The 23,844-nt window shown below is 39.0% G+C and overlaps 1 protein-coding gene across 3 annotated transcripts in view; it reads right to left on the bottom strand.

Annotated features, from left to right (window-relative positions):
• ADK (adenosine kinase) overlaps nt 1-23,844 on the bottom strand; it is a 619,463-nt gene that overhangs the window by 184,405 nt on the left and 411,214 nt on the right. For all 3 annotated transcript variants that reach the window (XM_062214718.1, XM_062214719.1, XM_062214720.1), the window contains one exon: nt 5,317-5,487. In XM_062214718.1, the coding sequence (XP_062070702.1) occupies nt 5,317-5,487 (171 nt within the window). The remainder of the gene's footprint in view (nt 1-5,316; nt 5,488-23,844) is intronic.

The following is a 23,844-nucleotide window of genomic DNA, read 5'->3' as shown; positions in this document are numbered from 1 at the left end:
GCAGATGGAAGATCTCTCTCTAACTCTGCCTTTCAAATAAAAATAAATATTTTTTAAAAAGAAAATGTATACTAACATAGCTTTTTTTTGTTTATGATAGGGAAGGGGAAGATAAAACAACTCGATATATAGGTTCTGAGAAATATATTTTACACTTTCTCCCATTTATAACTAAAATGTCTTTTTCCTTGAGATCTAAAAATAGCTTATTATTACCATAGTATTCAAGAAGAACAATGGGTATGAGATTAAAGAGATAAAAGTTATATTACTCCACTTGCTTTTTTATAATCAAATACAGTATCATTTTTATTATTCCTATTAAGTTTCATAACTCAATTGATATTTCCAGTCCATTAGCATTTTAAAAAATCTGATTTTGACATTCAACTTAATTTGACATTTATTAAGGATCTGAAATATTTGCATTTGTACTATATGCAAATAGAGTTTTTATCAGAATCAATGGCAGGTTACTTGAGCGAAGCTCAAGGTACTGAGGAATTCCATTAGAAATATTTTAATTGATCAATAGACTTTTTCTATTTTTTTAAAATTTCAAATGAGAGGCAGATAGAGAGCCAGAGAGAAGGAGAGAGAGGTCTCATATGCTGATTCACCCTAAATGCCTTCAACAGTTTAGACTAAGCCACGCGAAAGCCAGGAGGTGGGAATTCAAGCCAGGTCTTCCACGTAAGTGGCAGGGACCCAATTATGGTGATCTATCACTGCTCTTCCTGCATTAGTTGGAAGCAGAGTCAAGAACTGGAGATGGGTATTGAACCCACACACTCTGGAAGAAACGCAGGCTTCTTAACTGGCGTCTTAACAACTAGGCCAAATGCCTGCCTCAGCAAACCTTTTGAGACAGGTTCAATAAAACACCAAATACATCCAATTGACCTATAGCTAATCTTCATTATTAATTCACAGCATGACAGATCTTCTCAAATATATTATGCATCCACTGTTTATTGGCCTGCTCTAATAGGTAATACATACGTATCTGCTGAATTCAAATGAACAGTATTCACCTCAACAGAGCAAAACATTCTTATGACCTGACTTGGAGTCATGTAGCAGTATATAGTTTTACCACTTCCTCTTATGGGTGGGGAAAAATTATTTCTTTAATGACCTATGCTAAGATCTCATGAAACTTTAAGTTTACTGGTTTGTGGATTAAACCTTTTAAAATAAATTGTAGTAAACATACATATAAGAAAATATATCATTTGAGTAATTTTAGTATTCAATTCAGTGGCATTATATACATTCACAATGTTGTACAACTGCTACCACTACCCATCTCTAGAATTTTTTCATCTTCCCAACAGAAACTGTACTGATTAAAAAAAATACCCCATTTCTCTTACCTTCACCCTGGCCCTTGGTAGTCATTAATTTACTCTCTGTTTTTATGACTTTGCTTATTCTAGCTACGTCATATAAGGGGGATTCTTACAGGAAAATCCAACAGTTGTCTGATGTATCTGGTTTATTTTACTTAACATAATATTTTCAAGATTAATTCATTTTATAGCATGCGTTAGAATTTCATTTCTGAGGGCTCAAGAATATTTCATTATATGTACAAATGTGGAATGTCTTCCATGGTAGCAGCATCATTTAACATTCCCACCATCTATATAAAAGGATTCCAATTTTCCACCTTCTCATCAATACCTGTTCTTTCATTTATTTTTTACAATAGTCTTCCTAATGGGAGTGAAGCAGTGTCTAATTTTAGTTTAATTTGCATTTTGCTAATTGAATAGAGATGTTAAACAGTTTTTCATGTTTATTGGTATTTATATGACCTTTTTAGAGAAATGTTCCTTTAAATCTTTTGCCCATTTTTGATTTTGGATGCTAGTTTTCTTGTTGGTGAGTTGTCATTGAGTTGTGCATTTGCATATTAACCCCTTATAACATATATGATTTGTAAATATTATCTCCCATTGATAGTACTCTTTGATAGATAAAAGTTTTTTGTTTTTTTTTTTTAAAGATTTATTTATTTATTTATTTGAAGTCAGAGTTACACAGGGAGAGGAGAGGCAGAGAGACAGAGAGAGAAAGGTCTTCCATCCACTGGTTCACTCCCCAGTTGGCCACAACGGCCAGAGATGCACCAATCTGAAGCCAGGAGTCAGGAGCTTCTTCTGGGTCTCCCACGTGGGTGCAGGGGCCCAAGGACTTGGGCCATTTTGTACTGCTTTCCCAGGCCATAGCAGAGAGCGGGATTGGAAGTACAGCAGCTGGGACTAGAACTGATGCCCATATGGGATGCCAGCACTGCAAGCAGCGGCTTCACCCGTTATGCCACAGTGCTGGCCCCTGCTCCACTTCTTATCTCGCTCCCTGTTAATGTGCTTGGAAGAACAGTGGAAGATGGCCCAAGTCCTTGGGCTCTTGCACCCATGTGGGAGACCCGGATGAAGCTCTTGGTTCCTGGCTTTGGCCCGGCACAGTTCTGACTGTTGCAGCCATTTGGAGAGTGAATAAGCAGATGGAAGATCTCTCTGTGTGTGTCTCTCTCACTCTTTCTCTCTAACTCCACCTTTCAAATAAATAAAATAAATCTTTAAAATTTTGTTTGTTTGTTTATTTGAGGCAGAGTTACAGACAGAGAGAGAGAGAGACAGGGAGAAAGGTCCTCCATCTGCTGGCTCACTCCCCAGATGGCAGCAATGGCCAGAGCTGGGCTGATCCAAAGCCAGAAGTCAGAGAGTTGGATTGGAAGAGGAGCAGACAGGACACAAACCAGCACCCATATGGGATGCTGGCACCACAGTTGGAGGCCACTACACCACAGCACTGGCCCCAATGATGTTCAACTTATCTGTTGTTTCGTTTGTTATTTGTGCTTTGAATTTTTTTTGTCATCAACATTTTCTATAAACCTAAATCATTTTGGGCCTATTCTTTTTTGTTCTAATTCTCTAACAAACTTTTAGCATCATTACTGAGTGTCATACATGGTTTTTCTCTCTTTCTCTGTTTTACATTTTTTAAAATAAAGATTTATTTATTTTTATTTGAAAGACAGAGTCACAGAGAGGGAGGAAGAGGTAGAGAGAGAGAGCTTTCATCTGCTGGATCAGCCCCTAAATGGCTGCAGTGACTGGAGCTGGGCCAGGTTGAAGCCAGGAGCCAGGAGCTTCTTCTAGGTCTCCCATGTGGGTGGCAGGGGCCCAAGCACTTGGGACATGTTTCATTGCTTTCCCAGGCCATTACCAGGGAGCTGGATCTGAAGTGGAGAAACAGGGACACGAACCCATATGGCAAGCTGGTGTCCCAGGCAGTGGCTTAATGTGCTGCACCACAAAGCAGGCCCCTCTTACATCTTTTACAAATACTGATTATTGTTAAAGAGTTTTCTGTATGCTCTGCAATGATTTTTTAAAAAAGCTTCTCCCCGGCCGGCGCAGTGGCTCAACAGGCTAATCCTCTGTCTAGTGGTGCCGGCACACTGGGTTCTAGTCCCGGGTGGGGCCCTGGATTCTGACCAGGTTGCCTCTCTTCCAGTCCAGCTCTCTGCTGTGGCCTGGGAAGGCAGTGCTTGGGCCCTGCACCCCATGGGAGACCAGGAGAAGCACCTGGCTCCTGCCTTCGGATCAGTGCGGTGTGCCGGCCGCAGCGTGCCAGCCACAGCGGCCATTGGAGGGTGAACCAACGGTAAAAGGAAGACCTTCTCGCTGTCTCTCTCTCTCACTGTCCACTCTGCCTGTCAAAAAAAAAAAAAAAAAAAGCTTCTCCCCTTCCCCATTCTCTTCCTAATTAACATCAAAGGTGTTGTTACAAAAATGTATTTTTGGTGGTATTTAGTCCTCACAAGCCATCTTTATTTCAAAAGCTTCATACTTTGAAAATCATCATTTTCTTGTGAAGTTATAAAATTTGTCTTCTTAAAGTCTAGAGCACATATTTAAGTGCTACCAGTCTGATTCTTCCCGACTACACAAAGCACACTGTGAGCAGGTGTCAGTTTCTCCCAATGATTCTCAAACCGCTATCCTGATAATCAATTTTGTAAAGTTATTCAGGGCTAGAGAAGCCTTTTTTCTAGTTACCTCCTTTACCTTTTAGAAAAGAGAACTTAATAGGGAAAATCTAAAAGGTAGATTTTAGTCAAATGAGACTTCCTGGAGCTATACACAAAAGCAATTCGAAGCTTTTACCACTATTCCTTGCCATTATGTCATTGTGTTAATTGTCAAGGATATAGCATTTCCTTCCAGAGGCGACTGCATTTGCAGGTACTGACACTGTGACATTATTTCTACGAATCTTCACCCACATGATCTCAGAATTATTTCTAGATCAATTTTTATGTTAGTCTAGGGAGACAGAACAGTTATGTTATTTAGATATAAAACCAATCAATACACTCAATCTATTTTAGAACTATAAAATTAGAATCAGAATGCACTTCTGGGAAGATTTAAGACACTATCGTCATTTTACATGTAAAACTCTTGCAAGTCAGAAAAGTTCAGTGGTTAAGATCACTCGAGGATACACTGAAGGCCTATTTTCTTCTGCTTTTTATAGATTTTGAAAAAGTTTTATTTATTCGAAAGGCAGAGTTATAGAGAGAGGTCTTCCATCCACTGATTCACTCCCCAAATCGCTGCAACTGTCAGAGCTGACCTGGGGGCCAGGAGCTTCTTTGGGTACAGGGCCCTGCCCAAAGACTTGGGCCCTCTTTTACTGCTTTCCTAGGCGCATTATCAGGGAGCTGAATAGGAAGTGGAGCAGCCAGGAATCAAACTGGCACCCATATGGGATGCCGGCATCACAGGCAGTGGCTTAACCCACTACACCACAGTGCCAGCCCCTTTTATTTATATATTTCTATTTTTTTTTTAGGTTTATTTATTTATTTGAAAGGTAGAGTTACACAGAGAGAAGAGAGGCAGAGAGGCAGAGAGGCAGAGAGATAGAGAGAGAGAGAGAGAAAGAGGTCTTCCATTTGATGGTTCACTCCCCAGTTGGCCGCAACAGCCAGAGCTGTGCCGATCCGAAGCCAGGAGCCAGGAGCTTCTTCAGGGTCTCCCACGTGGGTGCAGGGGCCCAAGGACTTGGGCCGTTTTCTACTGCTTTCCCAGGCCATAGCAGAGAGCTGGACTGGAAGTGGAGCAGCCGGGTCTCGAACCCGGCGCCCGTATGGGATGCTGGCGCTTCAGGCCTGGGGTTAACCCACTGTGTCACAGCACTGGCCCCTCATTTATATATTTCTAAACACATACACAGATCAGAAACAAACAACAAACCAGGTAATTTTGTTTTACTAAAGAAAAGGTAACTTACCGTCTCATTTCCGAAAAGGATGTCAACATACGGCATAACTTTCATCAATGATTCCTTATAGAACTGGCTAATGAATGGTGCAGACAGATTTAAAGTGAAAATCCTGTTGTTTTCAGAAGCATGTTGAGCCACTTTTAATACTGACTCCGGTGATACGGTAAGAAAAAAGCCCTGGTTAAAGAAAAAAAGGAAGGAAAATTCAGAATGCCATCCCCACATAGTCACTCTAAGTGAGAATAATAAACCGATATAAAATAAAAAAGTCCACATAAAATATCATTATAGAACACAAGGCAAAAAACAGCAGTATTTGGGAGAAAAGTTTGTCACATGAACACTAAATGCCATTACTTCAGAGAATAAACAGTGCTTATTTCATTTATATGCTCGATTCTGAAAGAAGCCTGAGAATCTACAAAAGAAAAATATATTGGAAAAATTTCACTCAGGGTAGCAATTACATATAAATTAGAGAAATAGTAATGAAGGCAGATTGGATCCTTCTAGCACTTTGTGAACAGTCTGGATACTTATAAGTGACTAAAATAATCTGTTTAATTAACATGATAGCTTGTGATTACCTAAGAAACACCTGAAATGGAATTTTTGAAGGTTCTGAATTAGAATTTTTAACTAATGAGAAAATAATTTAGTAATATAATAAAAAATTTTATTAACATGTCAAAAAGCTATACTTTAAAATGCTATTTACTTATGTCTTTAATAATAATAAAAGTATTATTAAAATGTATTCATACTTTCTATATGAAATATAAAGAGATACAGATGCATAAGTTGGTATAGATCACAGACAAGTGTGTAAGGAACACACAAATGGCAATAATACAAAGATGAATATGGGAAGACCAGCTAAGAACACAAAGGACCTTGGGTGGCAGGTTAGGAGTCTATTTGGCAAGTAATATGGGAGAGGGTTAGGATAGATCCTAGGCAGTGAAGTTTTCCTTGAAAGAAATGAGTAACAAGCTTAAAGAAAACTTAACCTAGATAGCAATAATTTAGCAAAAGTTAATAAAAGTCTGCATTTGGCTGTGTACAAGGAAGCCATACAAAGATGACTACATACAGAATCTGATGATTGTTTAAAGTGTATATGGTAGGGCCAGTGCTGTGGCATAGCAGGTAAAGCCACCGCCTGCAGTGCCAGCATCCCATATGGGCACTGGTTCAAGTCCTGGCTGCTCCACTTCTGATCCAGCACTCTGCTATGGCCGGGAAAGCAGAAGATGGACCAAGTGCACCCACATGGGAGACAGGGGAGAAGCTCCTGACTCCTAGCTCCTGGATTCTGATCTGCCCAGCTCCAGCCATTGCAGCCACTTGGGGAGTGAACCAGCAGATGGAAGACCTCTCTCTCTCTTTTCTCTCTGCCTCTGCCTCTCTATAACTTTGCCTTTCAAATCCATCAATCAATCTTTTAAAAAATAAAATGTACAGGGCAAAGGAGAAGAGTCCAAAGATGAAAGGGATTTTTAAATTTGGTTCTACCATTAATAGAAACTGAAAAATCTAGAATACTATGTGGCTTAGATTATAAAGAGAGTATTTAGCTGTGGTCACCCTACACTTTCTAACAAGGAAGAGCATGTTAGGAGTTGAGGTAAAAGAGGGGTTATAACTATTCAGGTTGTAATTATCAAGGAAGAGAACCTAGGATGAGCAGAGGACACAGCACAGAATGGAGAACGAACGAACGAACGAACGAACGAAAGAAAGAAAGAAAAAGAAAGGACAGAGGAGAGAAAACAGGAGAGAAGAGACAGTAGAATTGATGATGAAAGAGAATCCACCCAGAGTAACTCCAAGAAGGGGCTTCAAGGTGCTCAATGTTGAGCGGCAGAGAAACAAAGGACTGAGTGTCGGAGGCCACCCGACAAACCACATGGAGACACGCAGCACTCAGTCAATTCATCACCACGTTTATTGCCTCATCGCGTTCCAAGCCAAAGTAGGGGGCCCGGTGATGAGGGACTGGAGGCAGTCTCCCTAAGGAAACCCTTCAGTCTCCAGCCCCGAGCAAACAGAAAGACAAGGATATATACCCCAGACCCCATACAGATAACATTCATTGTGTGCAATCATGCATAGCACAGGAATAGAGCAAGTTTACAAAGTAGCAATGATCAGGGTACAAGCTCTGCAGATAGAGCAAAGAACATCATAAACCTTCATCAGAAGTCACATCCTGCCTGCAGGAATATGGGACGAAAAGTCTTGGAAACAGGATTAGATAAGGGACAGCCTCAGCCTGCTGCATCTCATGTCGGGCCAGGGCCACTGGCCCCGACAACTGAGGGCAAAGCACAGGATTTGATGATTAGGAGGAAGCACTTACCATGAAGGTAAAAACAAGCAGCTACTGGAGAAGGAGAGGTGTGAAAGTAAGGGTGAGGGTTCTAAAGTATTTTGGGACCGTTATCAGTGAATGATAATAATCTGAATGTGAATATGTATACACACATACACTGTTATTAGCTTTTTCCCCTTACCTCAAACTTACGCAGTATATACCATCATTATTAGTCTTATTTCATAAATAAAACAAACAAGACAGAAGTTAACAAATGTCCCCACAGTTTCTATGGAATGGAGCCTGGATTCAAATAACTTCTTTCAGTAGGTAATAGATTAAGAAAAGGGCAGAAAGGCTTTTTATTGATGGAACACAAGAGCTGTTTTTAAGGACAGGGGAAGTTTGAATATTTTAGCTTTTTCAAAGAGAAAGATATTGGGAAGAAACAGAAATATGAAGAACCAAGGGAGGGAGCATAATTAAAGCAAAGAACCAGAGGAAGTGATGGTACTGCAAAATGGAAGGGGAGAAGACCTAGCTAATAAATTCAGTGAATAATCTAGAAAATATGAAAGAAACTTGTTCGAAGTTACCAAAATGCTACTGAACTATTCACTTCAACTAAGGGACTGACCAATTTCATCATGCAAACTTTAGTTCTGTGCAGGGGTCATGTGTATCAGGATCCATATTTGAAAGGGGGGTTTACTACTGTTACATATTCTTAAATATTGAAAGAGAATTTTGTACTACAATTGTATCAGGGCTCAGTATAAGATACCCCAAATATGGCATTTTAGAAATTGGGAAAACTGCTGAAGCAAGGTCACTCTAACCTTTTGCCTTTCTGTGTGAGAGTTGGGGGGCCAGTGCTGTGGCGCAGCGGATTAAAGCCTTAGCCTGAAGCATCGGCATTCCATATGGGCGCTGGTTCTAGTCCCGGCAGCTTCTCTTCCGATCCAGCTCTCTGCTATGGCCTGAGATAGCAGTAGAAGATGGCCCAAACCCTTGGGCCCCTGCACCCATGTGGGAGACCTGGAAGAAGCTCCTGGCTCCTGGCTTTGGATCGGTGCAGCTCCGGCTGTTGCGGCCATCTGGGGAGTGAACCAGCGGATGGAAGACCTCTCTCTCTCTCTCACTCTTTCAAATAAATAAAATAAATTTAAAAAAAAAAAAAAAGAAAGAAAGAAAGTTGGGCCTAACAGAATTATTTGACACACCTAAGTCTGAAGCAGGCTATAAGGTAATTATTTCAGAGGGGTCCTGCTGTACACCTGGAGGCTAAGAAGAATCCACCCCCTCCAACCTAGTTTATTACCATTAGATCATATCCTTTGCATTCAATCATGTTTTCCATAGCCGTTCACTTTTTTTCTCGTCGGACAAACAGAAAAATATTCAGTTTCCCCTGAGTCTTTTATTTCTGAAGACTCCCTTATCACATAAAACTTTGTTAAATAAATTTGTTAGGTTTTTCTCTTGTTAATCTATCTTTGTTATAGTGATCAGCCATGAATCTTGCAATGGATAAGGAAAATTATTAATTCTCCCCTCAATTGTGTACAATCAGTATTACTAGTGAAATTCTAATAAAATTATGCTTTCCTGTGATAATTACAGCCCACTGATATTCAACTGTTCTAAAAGGTAAGCAGGTCTTAAGTGTCACTTTTGAAAAACGTTTTCACCTTTTTTCTTTAACCAAATAACCATGTCACTTGCATACTATGAGCATCCAAGCTGTTTTTTTGCTATTTCCGTCACTTGGAGAATTAAAATGAACAGTTTATATAGCATCTTGTCTCCATAGTAATATGTATGTACTTGCCTTTAATTTAATGAGAAGAGTTTAAAGCTCCCCCCCCCCCCATTTCTCTCCAAACTGTTCCAGCATGAAATAAAAACCTTCCAAAGTTAGCATTCTGCCAGCTGTGGATTAACCACAGACAGCCATAGAATGGTCTACATAAATAGTAACCTGGTCAAATAATTAGGCTTCTCACCAACTTCAGACTGAAAATTTGATCTGTGCTAAAATACATCTGATAGTAATTTAACGTACAGAGCAGTATGCCCCTGGGTCTAAATTTGGCCTCCGTCCAAATGTATGTATGTTGTATGTGTTTCACTTTAAAATATAACACGAGAGTATTGTGATGTTGCCAGTACATGTCGATTTTGCCAGTTTTATAAAGGATATCCTAAAAAAGTAAACTTTTCAATCAGTCAAATTCACAACTTAAATTAACTCTATTTTTAAATGTTCTCTTGTTTTTCTTAAGTAAATATTTACTATTTAAACAATTTGGGATTTGTGCTCTGCTAGATTGTAAAGACTGTTAAAATGTATGCCAACCATAATTTTTCTTCCTAGATTTATAACCTTTGGTAGGCCACATGTTCCATACTACAGTATCACCAAAAACAAAAACAGTGCAATTACAAAAAAATAATTTTTTTCATGAGTTTAAGGTTTGCAAAAAAAAAAAAAAAAGCTAACAGTTCCTTTAATTGTCATTGAGAAAAATATGTAACCCACAAAATCCTGGACTTTTCTAATTAGGAGTTTTAGTTGACACAACAGTTGACTCTGTTCATCCTTGTCCTAGTAAGAAATAAAAAACAAAGTAGATTCTAATACTTGGAGGCTAGATAATACAAATGAGAATAGAGAGTGAAGTGGGACTTTTTACTCACTACAGTGGGAAGCAAAACAAAACAAGTAGCATGGATAGGGAAAGACTATTGAGCCAAAGAGCCATTCTGGTGGAGAAGGATTAATGGTCAGAAATCTCAAGCCCTCTAAGGATTCCTCAGGGTAGTTTAAGCACAGCGTAACCAGACACAAACGTCATTTAACACAGTAAAAGAAAAAGAAAGGAATCACTTCTTTTGCTTTTTACCAGTGTTTATCTTAATTCATGGTGATGATTTGGGAGTTCTTTTTAATTGTTCTTATCTAAGAACAAACTTTTTATTACTTTCATTAACAATTCTTTGAAGAATTGATGCACGTGAATGTGTGATAATTTCCAGGGGTTTAAATTCTTGAAATTGGTTTAAATTCCTGAAATTCTAAGTCTATACCGATTCAAAAGGGAATAAAGCTATAAACTCATGAATTTAACTCTCATTGTGGATAAAGATATAAAAGAGTAAAAAAGACTTCCACTTTTAGAAAAACTGTCAGATCAGAATATAAGAGGGCAGAAATATAATTATTTTCAAATATTCACACCAGTAGATTTTAACCTATGTGAGTTAATCTACCCCAAATCCATATACATAAAAGTGTAGTGATAGTAGAGAAGTTCCCCTTGAAGCTCATTTATAAATAAGAAGTAAGCAATTGGGGCCAGCGCTGTGGTGTAGCTGGTAAAGCAGCCACCTGCAGGGCCGGCATTCCATATGGGCGCTGGTTCTAGTCCCAGCTGCTCCACTTCCAATCCTGCTCTCTGCTATGGCCTGGGAAAGCAGTACAAAATGGCCCAAGTCTTTGGGCCCCTGCACCCACGTGGGAGACCCAGAAGAAGCTCCTGGCTTCTGGCTCTGGATTAGCCCAGAAAGGCTGTTGCGGCCAACTGGGGAGTGGACCAGCGAATGGAAGGCCTCTCTCCCTCCTTCTCTCTCTCTCTTTCTCTCTCTCTGCCTTTCCTTGTCTCTCTTTGTAACTCTGACTTTCAAATAAATAAATAAATCTTTTAAAAAAAAAAGAAGTAGGCAATGGATTTGACTGAATGTTTAAGAACTTGTAATTTAGTTTCTCTTCTCATAATTACATAACTGCATAAATTCATTTGATTAAAGTTTCCTTCTTAAAGGAAAATATATTAAAAATCTATAATAAAAGAAGTAAAAATAAAATTTCTGGATTGGCAATGACTTTCAAGCCCAGACAGAAAATATTACTGCTACAGAAAAATTAAAACCTTCAGTTGGCTCTCTTCCAAACCCAACAAGGGGAAAGAAAGCAATTGGAAAAATAGGGAAACTGTAACAAAGGGTTAATTTTTTAGTTCTTAAATATTCTTCTCTAAGATAAATATTCTTCTCTAGCAATGAAAGAAACAACACAATAATACTTGAAGATGGAGAAGGGTTGGTGAAAAGAGCACACTAATACTGCTGATGACAATGCAGAGTTCCTCAGGAAGTAACCTGCAAATACACACGAGGAACCATAAACAAAAAATTATAGGCCAATAATTACACTTTGGAGAGTCTACTTTAAGGAAATAATCCAAAACATGGGAAACATTCATGAAAATATCAGCATGCTATTTATTTCACTGAAGCCTGGAAACATTTAATAAAAGGAATAAATAGGTAAGAATTGACATATATACTCTGAAGTAACCTACTGATCACTTAAAATGTGATTGGTGCAACAAAGAACGTAAACTTTAAATCTGAATTTAAATGAAGTTATATAGAGAAGAAGCATATGTAATATGGCTTGTAGAACTGTGGAAATTAATTTTTTATTAAATTTCAATAATATAAATTTTAACATGAAAGTAATTTAAATATTTTTTGCCTAAATTTTGTTGTCTTCAATAAAACATTTACATTTCATTTTGACTACTGAAAGTTCAGTGGCTAGGAGCACACATGCAGGGCTGCGATTAAGAGACCATTTGGGACATGCGAGTCCTGTACCAGAGTGCCTGGGGCTGAGTTCTGGCTCCCCATCCCAGCCTCTGACTGACGTGCACCCTGGAAGACAGCAGGTCATGGCCCAGGTCAGAGTGTCTCTGCCACCCACGTGAGAGACCCAGACTGAGTTCTAGACTCCTGGCTTCAGACTGGCCCTGTCCTGGATGTTGGGAGCATTTGGGGAGTAAACTAGTGGATGGAAGATCTCTCTTTTGGACTTTCAAATAAATAAAAATAAAAAAGATTAATAGAAAGTTTAGTGACTTATTAGACTATGCTATAAATAGAAAAGGTACATTTCAAGAACCATATGGAAAAAAGAATTTTATATACAACATAATTTTTACACATTGAAATAAAAGCATTTCAATATATTGGGATAGATTTAAAAACAGTGTTAACCTGCTTCTTCTTACTTCTTTTAAGGGGACTAGAAAATTTTTAATTATATATATGACTTGTGTTGCGCTTCTACTGAAAAGTGCCGCACTAGAGACAATTTTAAGGACATTACAACTGATGATGACAAAAATTAAGCACTAAAGTGGAAAATGTTTTTGGTATATGAACATTCAATGAGACATATAAACAATGAAAACACAGCAAAATAACATACATTATATCAATAGTAAAAAAAAACAAATGAAATATGTCAAAAGTAAAAATGGTTAAATTTGGATAGAAAAACTGCAGATAATTCCAATATTTTTCTTATTTTTCAAAATTTGGAAATATGGTTATATTATTGTGATAAAAATTGTTTAAAAGCATTTTGTTTACTTGAGGTAAATCTTTGCCCAAACAGGAGATGTTTGTAAACAGTGAGAAGCTTAGTTCAACAAACAAGAGTAAGGACAGATCAATGACTGGTACCGTCTACATAACTTCTTTGAGTAGACAGAAGGCTCAAAAAGGGACAAATTAAATATGAGAGTTCTAACTTCTGTAAGGATAAATACTAGTTATATGGGAAAATTAAGAATGCTGTGTGATAAAAGAAAAATTCTTGGACAATCAGAAAGTTCCACCAAGCCTAGACTAGAGATGACCAGGAAAGGGCTAAGAGCATCAGATGCTGTTGACTCAAGATGTCCCACTGTTGTCTGTTCTCTTTAAAGAAGATAATTAGCCTGTTTCCCATGCCAAGACTAAGGTGCCAGAGAAACAAGATCAGAGGACAGGGTGGAGAGGATGAATTAAATGAAAAATCAAAAACAACAAATACAACAATCATAATAGCACATTTTCTTCCTGTTAACGGGTTCCACATGTTTGACGAATCTCCCAGAGTGTAAAAAATATTCCCTTTTAGTAGTGGGAGTGAAACCAAACCCCTATATAATGTAAAAGCAGGTACCCAGCCTCTTGTCCATCCCCCTTGTCCTTGCCTGCCCTTTGTCAAAAGGAATTCACTGACTTGAGGGAATGACATAACTGGCTCTGCAAGTCTCCAGTCATCAGAGTCAAGGAGTTATTTGCTTCTCCAATACATAAGAACTTTGATGGCCAGTGTTGTCCTGGGGTGATTTGTGTAGGGGAATTCCAGTTCCGGGCAGACTGTGGCTGCCACCTTCATGTACCCCCCCAGGCCAAGTGGAGCCCACTTGGCCACCATAAATTGCCTGAGGGTATGGCATCATTGACCAAAGGAATATCATGAGTACTACTGCCTAACCAGGAACTGGACATGAGGTGCTCACCCACCTCTCAGCCCCAATTTTTTTTTTTTTTTTTTTTACTTTTCTTTTTTTTTTTGACAGGCAGAGTGGACAGTGAGAGAGAGAGACAAAGGTCTTCCTTTGCTGTTGGTTCACCCTCCAATGGCCGCCGCGGCTGGCGCGCTGTGGCCGGTGCACCGCGCTGATCCGAAGGCAGGAGCCAGGTGCTTCTCCTGGTCTCCCATGGGGTGCAGGGCCCAAGCACTTGGGCCATCCTCCACTGCACTCCCGGGCCAGAGCAGAGAGCTGGCCTGGAAGAGGGGCAACTAGGACAGAATCCAGCGCCCCAACCGGGACTAGAACCCAGTGTGCCGGCGCCGCAAGGCGGAGGATTAGCCTGTTGAGCCGCGGTGCTGGCCTCCCAATTTCAATCTTAAGAACCTTCACACCTAACACCTAGGAAAGTCCAGGCATTAAGCAATAACTGCCTGGCTCCTTGCTTTGTGCTTTGAAATAAACATCTACTTTCTTCCACCACCGTGATGTCAGTGACTGACTTTCTGCACGTCGGGTGAGTGGACCCAGGATGGGGATTCTACAGCAATGCCTCCTCCAACCAATCTGCATTGCTGTTTGGCAACAGGAAGATCAAATATGAATTATGACAAAGCATAGCTTCTATCTGCTGGAAGGAAAATACTGACTTTGACATCCATTAAGATAATGTATAAATTGTTTTCAGTTACAATGTTGTGATATGCAGTACTTCACGAGTGACAGCAAAGAGTTACTAAAAGAAGAAAGCTAGAACAAATATACTAGTGCATGCTAAAAGTTTATGTCACCACTGCATGCCTATGTAGTTCCTTTTGGTAACAAATAAAATCACCTATTCCTATATAACGTTTTAATCTTTTTAAAGGTTAAAATACCTACAGCATTGAGTATACCATGAATGAAGTCAGTTTTCTTCTTTTCCATGTAACTCCCTCAAAAAAAGAAGCATGGATGGAAAGGCACAATGGAATAATGGAAAGAATATGGAGTTTGGGGGGACCCAGAGGATGACTGTTATCACAGTTTTGCTGTAAGGAAAAGGAAACCTAAAGCATCCTAGAAGTCTACTTCTAAGGTAAAAGATAAGGAGAATGTGGTGAAGGTATATTATTATGTAGAGATTAAAAGCAAGAGGTAGAAATATATCCATCAACTAGGCCAAGATACAAAGTTCATACTTTTCTATATCATGTATAATGTAAACACATTTGCACACATCAAAAACACCACCATATAATTTTCAAGGATACATATGAACACAAAGACACACATCTAACAACACACTAGCATACTTATGGTTAGGAGGGGAAATGGATTAGGGATCAGGAAAAATAGGAAAAATAAAATCAGAGAAGTTGTGCCTAAATCGAATGATGACAGCCTGATAAGATCTGAGGAGAAGGATTAACTCAATTCTCTGCAGTTTAAACAAGCTAGTACACTTATTTTTAACAATTTTGCTAATCTGTCTACTTCAACTATGTGACTTTGGGCAATAGCTTCCCAGGCCTTATTATTCTCATCTATAAAATGAGAATAAAGAAATCTTTTAAAGTAGTTGTCAAAATTAAAGGAATGCTTAATGCAGAGACTGACATGCAGTATACATTCCATAAGTGCTGCATTTCATTAATACTGTTACCATAGAAATATCAAGAACATTAGAAGGCCTTCCTCCTCCTACAGGAATGGCAAGTTCTAAGTTACAGCTGTTAGGAACAACACTGAACAAAAGTATACTCTCTTTAACTTCCATCTACAGTTGGATATTTCCTTTGAAATACAAATACATAAAACAAAATCCATCATTCTCTTTCAAAAGCTTCCCTTACCTCCTTTCTCCTTGATTTAATCATCCTATATCCTGCTGACAGATTAATCACCCTAATCACTCTTCTTTTCCTAGTAAATTAAATCCAAATGCCTCACACCCCAGCATTCAAAGCTCTCCACAATAGTACTGCAACTCACATAGTAAACCAGCTGTAACCTCTATTACTCCACAACATATGTCCTTGCTTCAATCATATAGAATGACTTTTGCTTTTCCCAAAATAAATCTTTCAAGTCTTTATTTTGTTCCTTCTATCTGAAATATGCAGTACCTGTACCTGCTAGAATTTTACCACTCTGTCAAGGCCTATATAAAATCTTACTTCCAGCCCTCAAAGCCTTTCTTCATTTCCACCAAAAGATTTATTCATTCTTCTTATTTTTTTTTTTAAACTATTTTTCAACTGATCCATAAGGCAGACAGAGATCTCCCATCCACTGGTTCATTCTCCAAATGTCCACAACAGCTACTGCTGGGCCAGGCTGTAAGCAGGAACCGGGAACTCAATTCTGATCTCCCATGAAGGTGTCAAGAACCCACATATTTGGGCCATTACTGCTGATTCATTCTTCTTTGAATGTCTATAACATGTAATATTATGAAATAAATAACTGAGGATATTTCTCTTAATATATGTAACTTGCATTTGTCTTACCACCCTTACTTTTTGTAACCTTAAGGATTAAAATTTTTTTTGGGGGGGTGTGGTATAGCACAAAGAACAACGCACAGAAAATTTCAAAATATAGGGCCCGGTGCTGTGGCATAGCAGGTAAAGCTGCCACCTGCAGCACCGGCATCCCATATGGATGCCGGTTCGTCCTGGCTGCTCCACTTCTGATCCAGCTCTCTGCTATGGCCTGGGAAAGCAGTAGAAGATGGCCCAAGTGCTTGGGCCCCTGAACCCATGTGGGAGACCTGGAAGAAGCTCCTGGCTCCTGGCTTCGGATCTGCATAGCTTCAGCTGTTTTGGCCATTTTGGGGAGTGAACCAGCAGATGGAAGACCTCTCTCTCTCTCTCTCTCCCTGCCTCTCCTTCTCTCTGTGCAACTTTGACTTTCAAATAAATAAATTTTTAAAAAAAATTTCAAAATATCTGAATAATGAAATTTTTATTGAGGTTCTTTATAAACTCTCGTGTCCCTGAAATGTTATTTTAAATGGAGGAGACTGTTGCATTCTCAGAAGCCTATGGGACAGGGAGGACATGCAGTTTAGAAGTGGACAATTCTCTCTAGTTTGGAGGACCTGAAGTTTCTGAGTTCATAGAACCTTTACTGTTTCTGTCATTTTTTTTCATGGTGCTTTAACAGAGACTTACCAGTTCTATTTTTTAACTGCTAGACTGAACAACTTCATTAAGTACTACCTTTACAACTTAATAATATCCAGTTTGGAAAAAGTCACATACAAATTAAAAGAGTTTTATTTCATTCAGAAGTTACCACAATACTATCAGAAGGCGTGCGTTTACAGAGCACTGCCTTAGTCTTCAAGCTTTACATTCTACTGCTACCCTTGCTTCCTATCCTCCATTAACTTAAAACTTCCATAAAAATTAGCTCTTCACTTCCCCAATATGTCTAAATAATAATTTTGCATTTTTCTACTCAATAAAGTTTGAATCTAAGAATTGTTATATCTTTGCCACCAAATTCACTAATGCCTTATCAATGGTAACTGTATAGCAACTCTCATAACTAGGCTACCTTTTCCATTAATACAACTTTAGTTGATAACTCATTAGTTTGTGAATACTATTGCAACAGTTTCTTGCTTTGGCAAAACTCCACTGTCAAAAAACATTTTTTTAAAAGATTTATATTATTTATTTGAAAGACAAGTTACAGAGTGAGGTAGGGAGAGAGAGAGGGGGAGAGTGGGGTCTTCCATTTGCTGGTTCACTCCCCAAATGGCCACAATGGCCGGAGCTGAGCCGATCTGAAGCCAGTAGCCAGGAACTTATTTCAGGTTCTCCCACGTGGGTGCTTCCCCAGGCATATTACCAGGGTGCAGGATTGAAAGTGGAGCAGCTGGCACTTGAACCAGCACCCATAAGGGGTGCTGGCACTGTATGCCGGGGCTTTAACCTGCTGTGTCACAGCGCCGGCATTGCCAAAAAACTTTTAATGACTTATTTAATAAAAATACTGTTCATGTTCCTTAAATGGCATTAAAAATCCCTTAAATCTAACAGCACTCTATCTTACCTATTTTATGTCTGGTGATGTGCATTCATGGAATTTATACTCTAACCATACAGGCTTTTAGCTAGCCTAAGCACAAATCCTGTATCTTTCTATATACTTTTCTTTGCTGGTGGTATTTATTCACTGTATACAATCTGTTTTCCACCTTCTACTTCATCAACAAAAGGGGCTGGCAAATGCTTTCTGTAAAAGATCCACTCTGCCACTGCAGCATGAAAGCAACAACAGACAAATGTAAAAGAATAAGCATGGGTGAGTTCCAAAAAATTCTTATTCATAAAAACAGCTTTTTCTGACCTCTGAACTAAAAGAAAAAGAAGGAAATACATACTAAGTAGAAATGAAAAAATAACAGATTAAAAGAATGTTGGAGAGATATATTAATAGGAAATCCACGTTAGAGTGTTAGAGTGTATCTAACTCTTAGTAATAAAGAGCATAAAGAAACTGAAAATTAAAGTGAATTCAGAAAGAGAGAAATAATATAATTACATTTCCTAATGTGCTCTCTTGAAATGAAGACATCTGACTATTTTCTTAGCTCAGCAGTAAGTCAACACTAGTCCTTTAAATTTGAGTATAACACCCACTTTTCTGACAGCCCTACATCATCTTGCTTTACTTGGCTACGGCTCTTCATCTCCAGCCCTCAGTATGATTCAGTGCTTGTCCCTGGATGCCTGAGGACAACGTTGCTGAAAACAGACCTTTCAGCTTTCACAGGCAGGACAGGATCATTTATATAATCTTTATACACTCTGAGTGTTCTTGTCTATTGGAAAAACCAAAAAAACTGTCAAGTAGTGGAATGCGGTAACCAATTTTTGGAAGCAACTCCTTAATTTAAAAAAATGAATCAAAATTATGGCAGAAGTTTAGGGTTCAAAAACCAGGCACAGGGGCTGGCGCTGTGGCTCACTTGGTTAATCCTCTGTCTGCGGCGGCAGCATCCCATATCAGCGCCGGTTTCTAGTCCCAGTTGCTCCTCTCCCAGTCCAGCTCTCTGCTGTGGCCCAGGAGGGCAGTGGAAGATGGCCCAAATGCTTGGGCCCCTGCACCAGCATAGGAGACCAGGAAGAAGAGCCTGGCTCCTGGCTTTGGATGGGCGCAGCGCCATCTGTAGTGGCCATTTGGGGAGTGAACCAACAGAAGGAAGACCTTTCTCTCTGTCTCTCTCTCTTACTGTCTATAACTCTACCTGTCAAATAAATAAAAACAAAAACAACAACAAAAACAGGCACATATGAATTAGATTTAAAATATAAGATGCTTTCTTTGCTGAGTTTTTGTAGACTAAGTCTCTTCTAATTCAAGGTCTGGATTTTTTTTCCTAAGCACAAATGAAGCTGTTTCTTTGACTTTATTGTTTTGTAAAATCAACACCTGAAGTAGTATGTTCACCTGAAGCACAAAAATTACAGAAAGAGATAATAAAGCAGCATATGATACACTAGTTACAGAAATCACTGGGCTAGAAATTCATATTCACATTCTGGCTGGGTTTTACAATAACTACTATGTGACATGAACGTGTATTTATTTACTCTTGATGAGTGTCAGTATCTTCACCTGAAAATAACAGACTATGTTGGATGACCTTGACAGTCACTGTCATTTAGAAGATATTAAAATTCAGTTTTTTTTTAATTACCTGCTTTCTTTAAAATGCCAAAGTGAAAATCACATAAAATTGTATTGATAAAGTTCATATAACATTCATGTTGTAAACCATCACCTGGTTCCAAAACACTTTCATCATCCCCACTTTATCATCTTCGCGTTAAAAAAGTTACTTCTCCATTCTCCATTCCTCACTTCCCTCCCAGACCTTGGAAACCACCAATATGCTTTTTGCTCTAATGGATTTACCTATTCTGGATATTTCATGTAAATGGAATCCTACAACTCATGACATTCTGCATCTGGCTTCTTTCATTTACATAATTTGAGAATCAATCACATCGTAACACACATCAGTACTTTATTCCTTTTTATGGAAAAGTAATATTGTATTGTAAGGCTATACAATGATATATTTATCCATCTTTCTGCTTATTCACATGTAAGTTGTCCCCATAATTGGTTAGCTTTGCATAATATTTTCAGAAGCAATACATAACACAAAACCACGTACACATCATGGGTGCACATTAAAAAAATTTGAAGGGATTCTGAAGAGGGAGTATCTTTTACCTAGAAATTGACAAATCGCAGTGAGCTAGAAATAAAACTAGTTATAGCTTCTGTTATAATTAATTAATTGTGGCTTTAGTGGAAAATTTAAAAACATAAAAATTCCATATGTCATAAACAAACAAAAAATACATGGGTCAGGCTTTGAAACAGGGTAACAGAGAACACAAGTGATCCTAAAGCAGCTACAAGAGATTTTGAAGTAACTACACGGAGATGACTGTACTTTCTGGCCCCATTTTATTGTGAAGTTATCTTTAGTCTTACCTAATAAATGAATAAAAACCAGCAGTTTCTCTCCAGTTACTAGTAGACTCAGTTGTTTTAAATCTGAGTTCAAAAATGACCATAATGCAACCATTTCTCTAGGTAATTGTTTTGGCTTTCTGAAGTTTGCTTTGCTTATTTTATGAAACTATCACTTTGTAAATGGAAAACGACTAAGCTGAAAGCTATTGTTTTATCATTCTAAGTGGCCAGTGTTTCTGTTTTTGATAAAAGCCAAATTTCAAATCATTTTCTGTAACACAGGAAAGAGCTAAACTGTCAGTAAATGCACTTCTATTGACCCTGACATTTTCTTCTTAGGTGCTGCCAGCTTCTCAAAAGGAAAAGACTGCTTTTAGAAATAATTTCTTTATTGCTGAAACAAATCCTGATTACTGCTGGATTAGCATGTATCCATTCACAACAGTAGTACAAAAGTCAAAGATGGTAAAGACAGGCCTTGATGTTACACAGGAAACATTTCCGCTTTTTAAGAATTTACTTTATCTAATGATACTAGAAGCTTTTTGTCAATTAAATGTTTTTCAGATAGCATAGTATTACTTAGACATTAATTATCTCCTGAATATTGCTAAGTTATATGATTTGATACAATTTTTAAGATAAGTGACTCAATGTAGTTTTAATACTGATTAGGTTAGTTCTCAAATGAAATTCCATTCACCTCGAGATGTGCAAAAATTCCAACTTATTGGTCCCACCCAAACCTACTGAACCAGACACTCCTATGGGTTATATATAGCAATCTGTGTTTTCACAAGCCCTTCCCACACATTTTTAACCACTGATTAAAAAATATGGAAATGTCCACTCATTATCCTTGAGACATTACAAATAAATTCAAAATCTCCATGAAGATGGCAAAAAGAAGGCCACTATAAAATATAAAATTTGGTTGTAGTAGAGGGAAAAGTAGTGTAGTGCAGGTTGTACTTCTTTTGTTGAAAAAGGCAACTCTAGGCCGGCGCGGTGGCTCACTAGGCTAATCCTCCGCCTTGCGGCGCCAGCACACCGGGTTCTAGTCCCGGTCGGGGCGCCGGTTCTGTCCCGGTTGCCCCTCTTCCAGGCCAGCTCTCTGCTGTGGCCAGGGAGTGCAGTGGAGGATGGCCCAAGTGCTTGGGCCCTGCACCCCATGGGAGACCAGGAGAAGCACCTGGCTCCTGCCTTCGGATCAGCGCGGTGCGCTGGCCGCAGCAGCCATTGGAGGGTGAACCAACGGCAAAGGAAGACCTTTCTCTCTATCTCTCTCTTTCACTGTCCACTCTGCCTGTCAAAAAAAGAAAAAAAGAAAAAAAAAAGGGGGGGGGAATAAAAGAAAAAGGCAACTCTAATTTTATCTCAATCAAAAATGAGACTTCATTTCTTTACAGTGGAGGGTGTTGTGGTGCTGTTGGGGTAAAATGCTGTCTGGAATGCCCACATCCCATATTGGAGTGCCTGGTTTGAGTCCCAGCTGCTCTTTTGCCAATTCAATTTTTTCCTTATGTGATCCTGGGAAGGGAGCAAGTAAAGGCTCAAGTAGTTGAGTTCTCCCAACCCAAGAGAGAGAATAAGGCAGAGTTCCTGGTTCCTGGCTTTGGCCTGGTCCAGTCTTAGCTATTGCAGGCATTTGGGGAATGAATCAGTGAATATAAGATAGATTCCTTCTCTCTTTTCTCTCTCTCTCTCCACTCCATCCCTCCCACCCCCCTTTCCTCACCAATAAATAAAATGCATTTTTTCTTTCTTTACTTGACAGACAGTGAGAGAGACAGAGAGAAAGGTCTTCCTTCCGTTGGTTCACTCCCCAAATGGCCACTATGGCTAGCACTGCACCGATCTGAAGCCAGGAGCCAGGTGTTTCTTCCTGGTCTTCCATGTGGGTGCAGGGCCCAAACACTTGGGTCATCCTCCACTGCCTTTCTGGGCCACAGCAGAGAGCTGGACTGGAAGATGAGCAACCGGGACTAGAACTCAGCGCCCATATGGGATGCCAGCACTGTAGGCGGAGGATTAACCAAGTGAACCATGGCGCTGGCCCCTAAAATATATTTTTTTAAAAAAGACAAACTTACTTTGGTATTGGCCTAACCACAGCAGTTCTTCCATTATTTGGTTTATATACTGAGCTTTGAAGTTATTGCTCATAAAACAGTATTCTGCAGCTAAAAATATTTGCTCTACAAGCCCTGTCACTTTGCAGGAGAAATTAAAGCCCAGAAAGATTGTACCACTTGGTCAAGGTCATACAACCAATGATATGAGGATACAACAGGATTCCAGTATGCTAACTTGTCATCTTATTCATTTATACACATCTCTACCTGTTTCACAATTAATGAGGGAACTTTTAAAAAATTATTAGGGTAAACATAACTTAGAATATGATAAGACTGGAGAAAAAAAGAAGTAGCACAGGAGCCTTGAATTACCTTTGACTTTGGTTCTAAGGCACTTGACAGCCAAGGCAAAAAGTAAGATATGTCCAGTTCCTGAGCTTTCATTCTTGAAGAGATGAAAAAAAATGCCACTTCTTGTGAGAAACATTTGGTTGGTTCGAAAATAAACTTGTCATATGGGTTTAACATATTGAACACTAATTAATACAGAGGACAACGTTGTCCGCAACAACTTCTCAGCTGCAAATTCAGTTTATTGTGTTCTTCAATGAAAGATTAAGACCTCCATGTAAGAACAATTAAGTGAAAGGAATGCAGGTGGGGGTAAAGACCAGGTAAAAAGGTTTCTGAAGGCTCAAGCACAAAACGTGGAGTTTCCACAGGAAAGGAAAGACTATGTTACTCAAATATCTTCTGTCAATACCAATTCATGTAGAAGATTGTGTCTACAAAAGTCTTCTCATTTGGTATGCATTCAAAACAGTATGCTTCCAGCTCTACTGTAGAAGTCTTAGAATTAATCAATTTATCATGGATATCTGTTCAGTGACAAACCTATGATTTTTATAAATTAAATACTAATATAAGAAATTTGTTACTGTCCCATTATACAAGTAGCTCAAACAACATTTCTTCAAAGGTCTTTCCTAACTATTATAGATAGTGCTGAAATCTCTTCAACCTAATTTTTATCTGGCTTTATGATTTCTTCTTCTTTTTTTTTTTTTTTTTGACAGGCAGAGTGGACAGTGAGAGAGAGAGACAGAGAGAAAGGTCTTCCTTTGCCGTTGGTTCACCCTCCAATGGCTGCTGCGGCCAGAGCGCTGCGGCCGGTGCACCCCACTGATCTGAAGCCAGGAGCCAGGTGCTTCTCCTGGTCTCCCATGGGGTACAGGGCCCAAGCACTTGGGCCGTCCTCCACTGCACTCCCTGGCCATAG

The sequence above is a fragment of the Lepus europaeus genome, chromosome 17, assembly GCF_033115175.1.
Source record: "Lepus europaeus isolate LE1 chromosome 17, mLepTim1.pri, whole genome shotgun sequence".
NCBI classification, from domain to species: domain Eukaryota; kingdom Metazoa; phylum Chordata; class Mammalia; order Lagomorpha; family Leporidae; genus Lepus; species Lepus europaeus.
The sequence above is the reverse complement of the archived record's forward strand: the minus strand, read 5'-3'. Positions and strand labels throughout refer to the sequence as shown.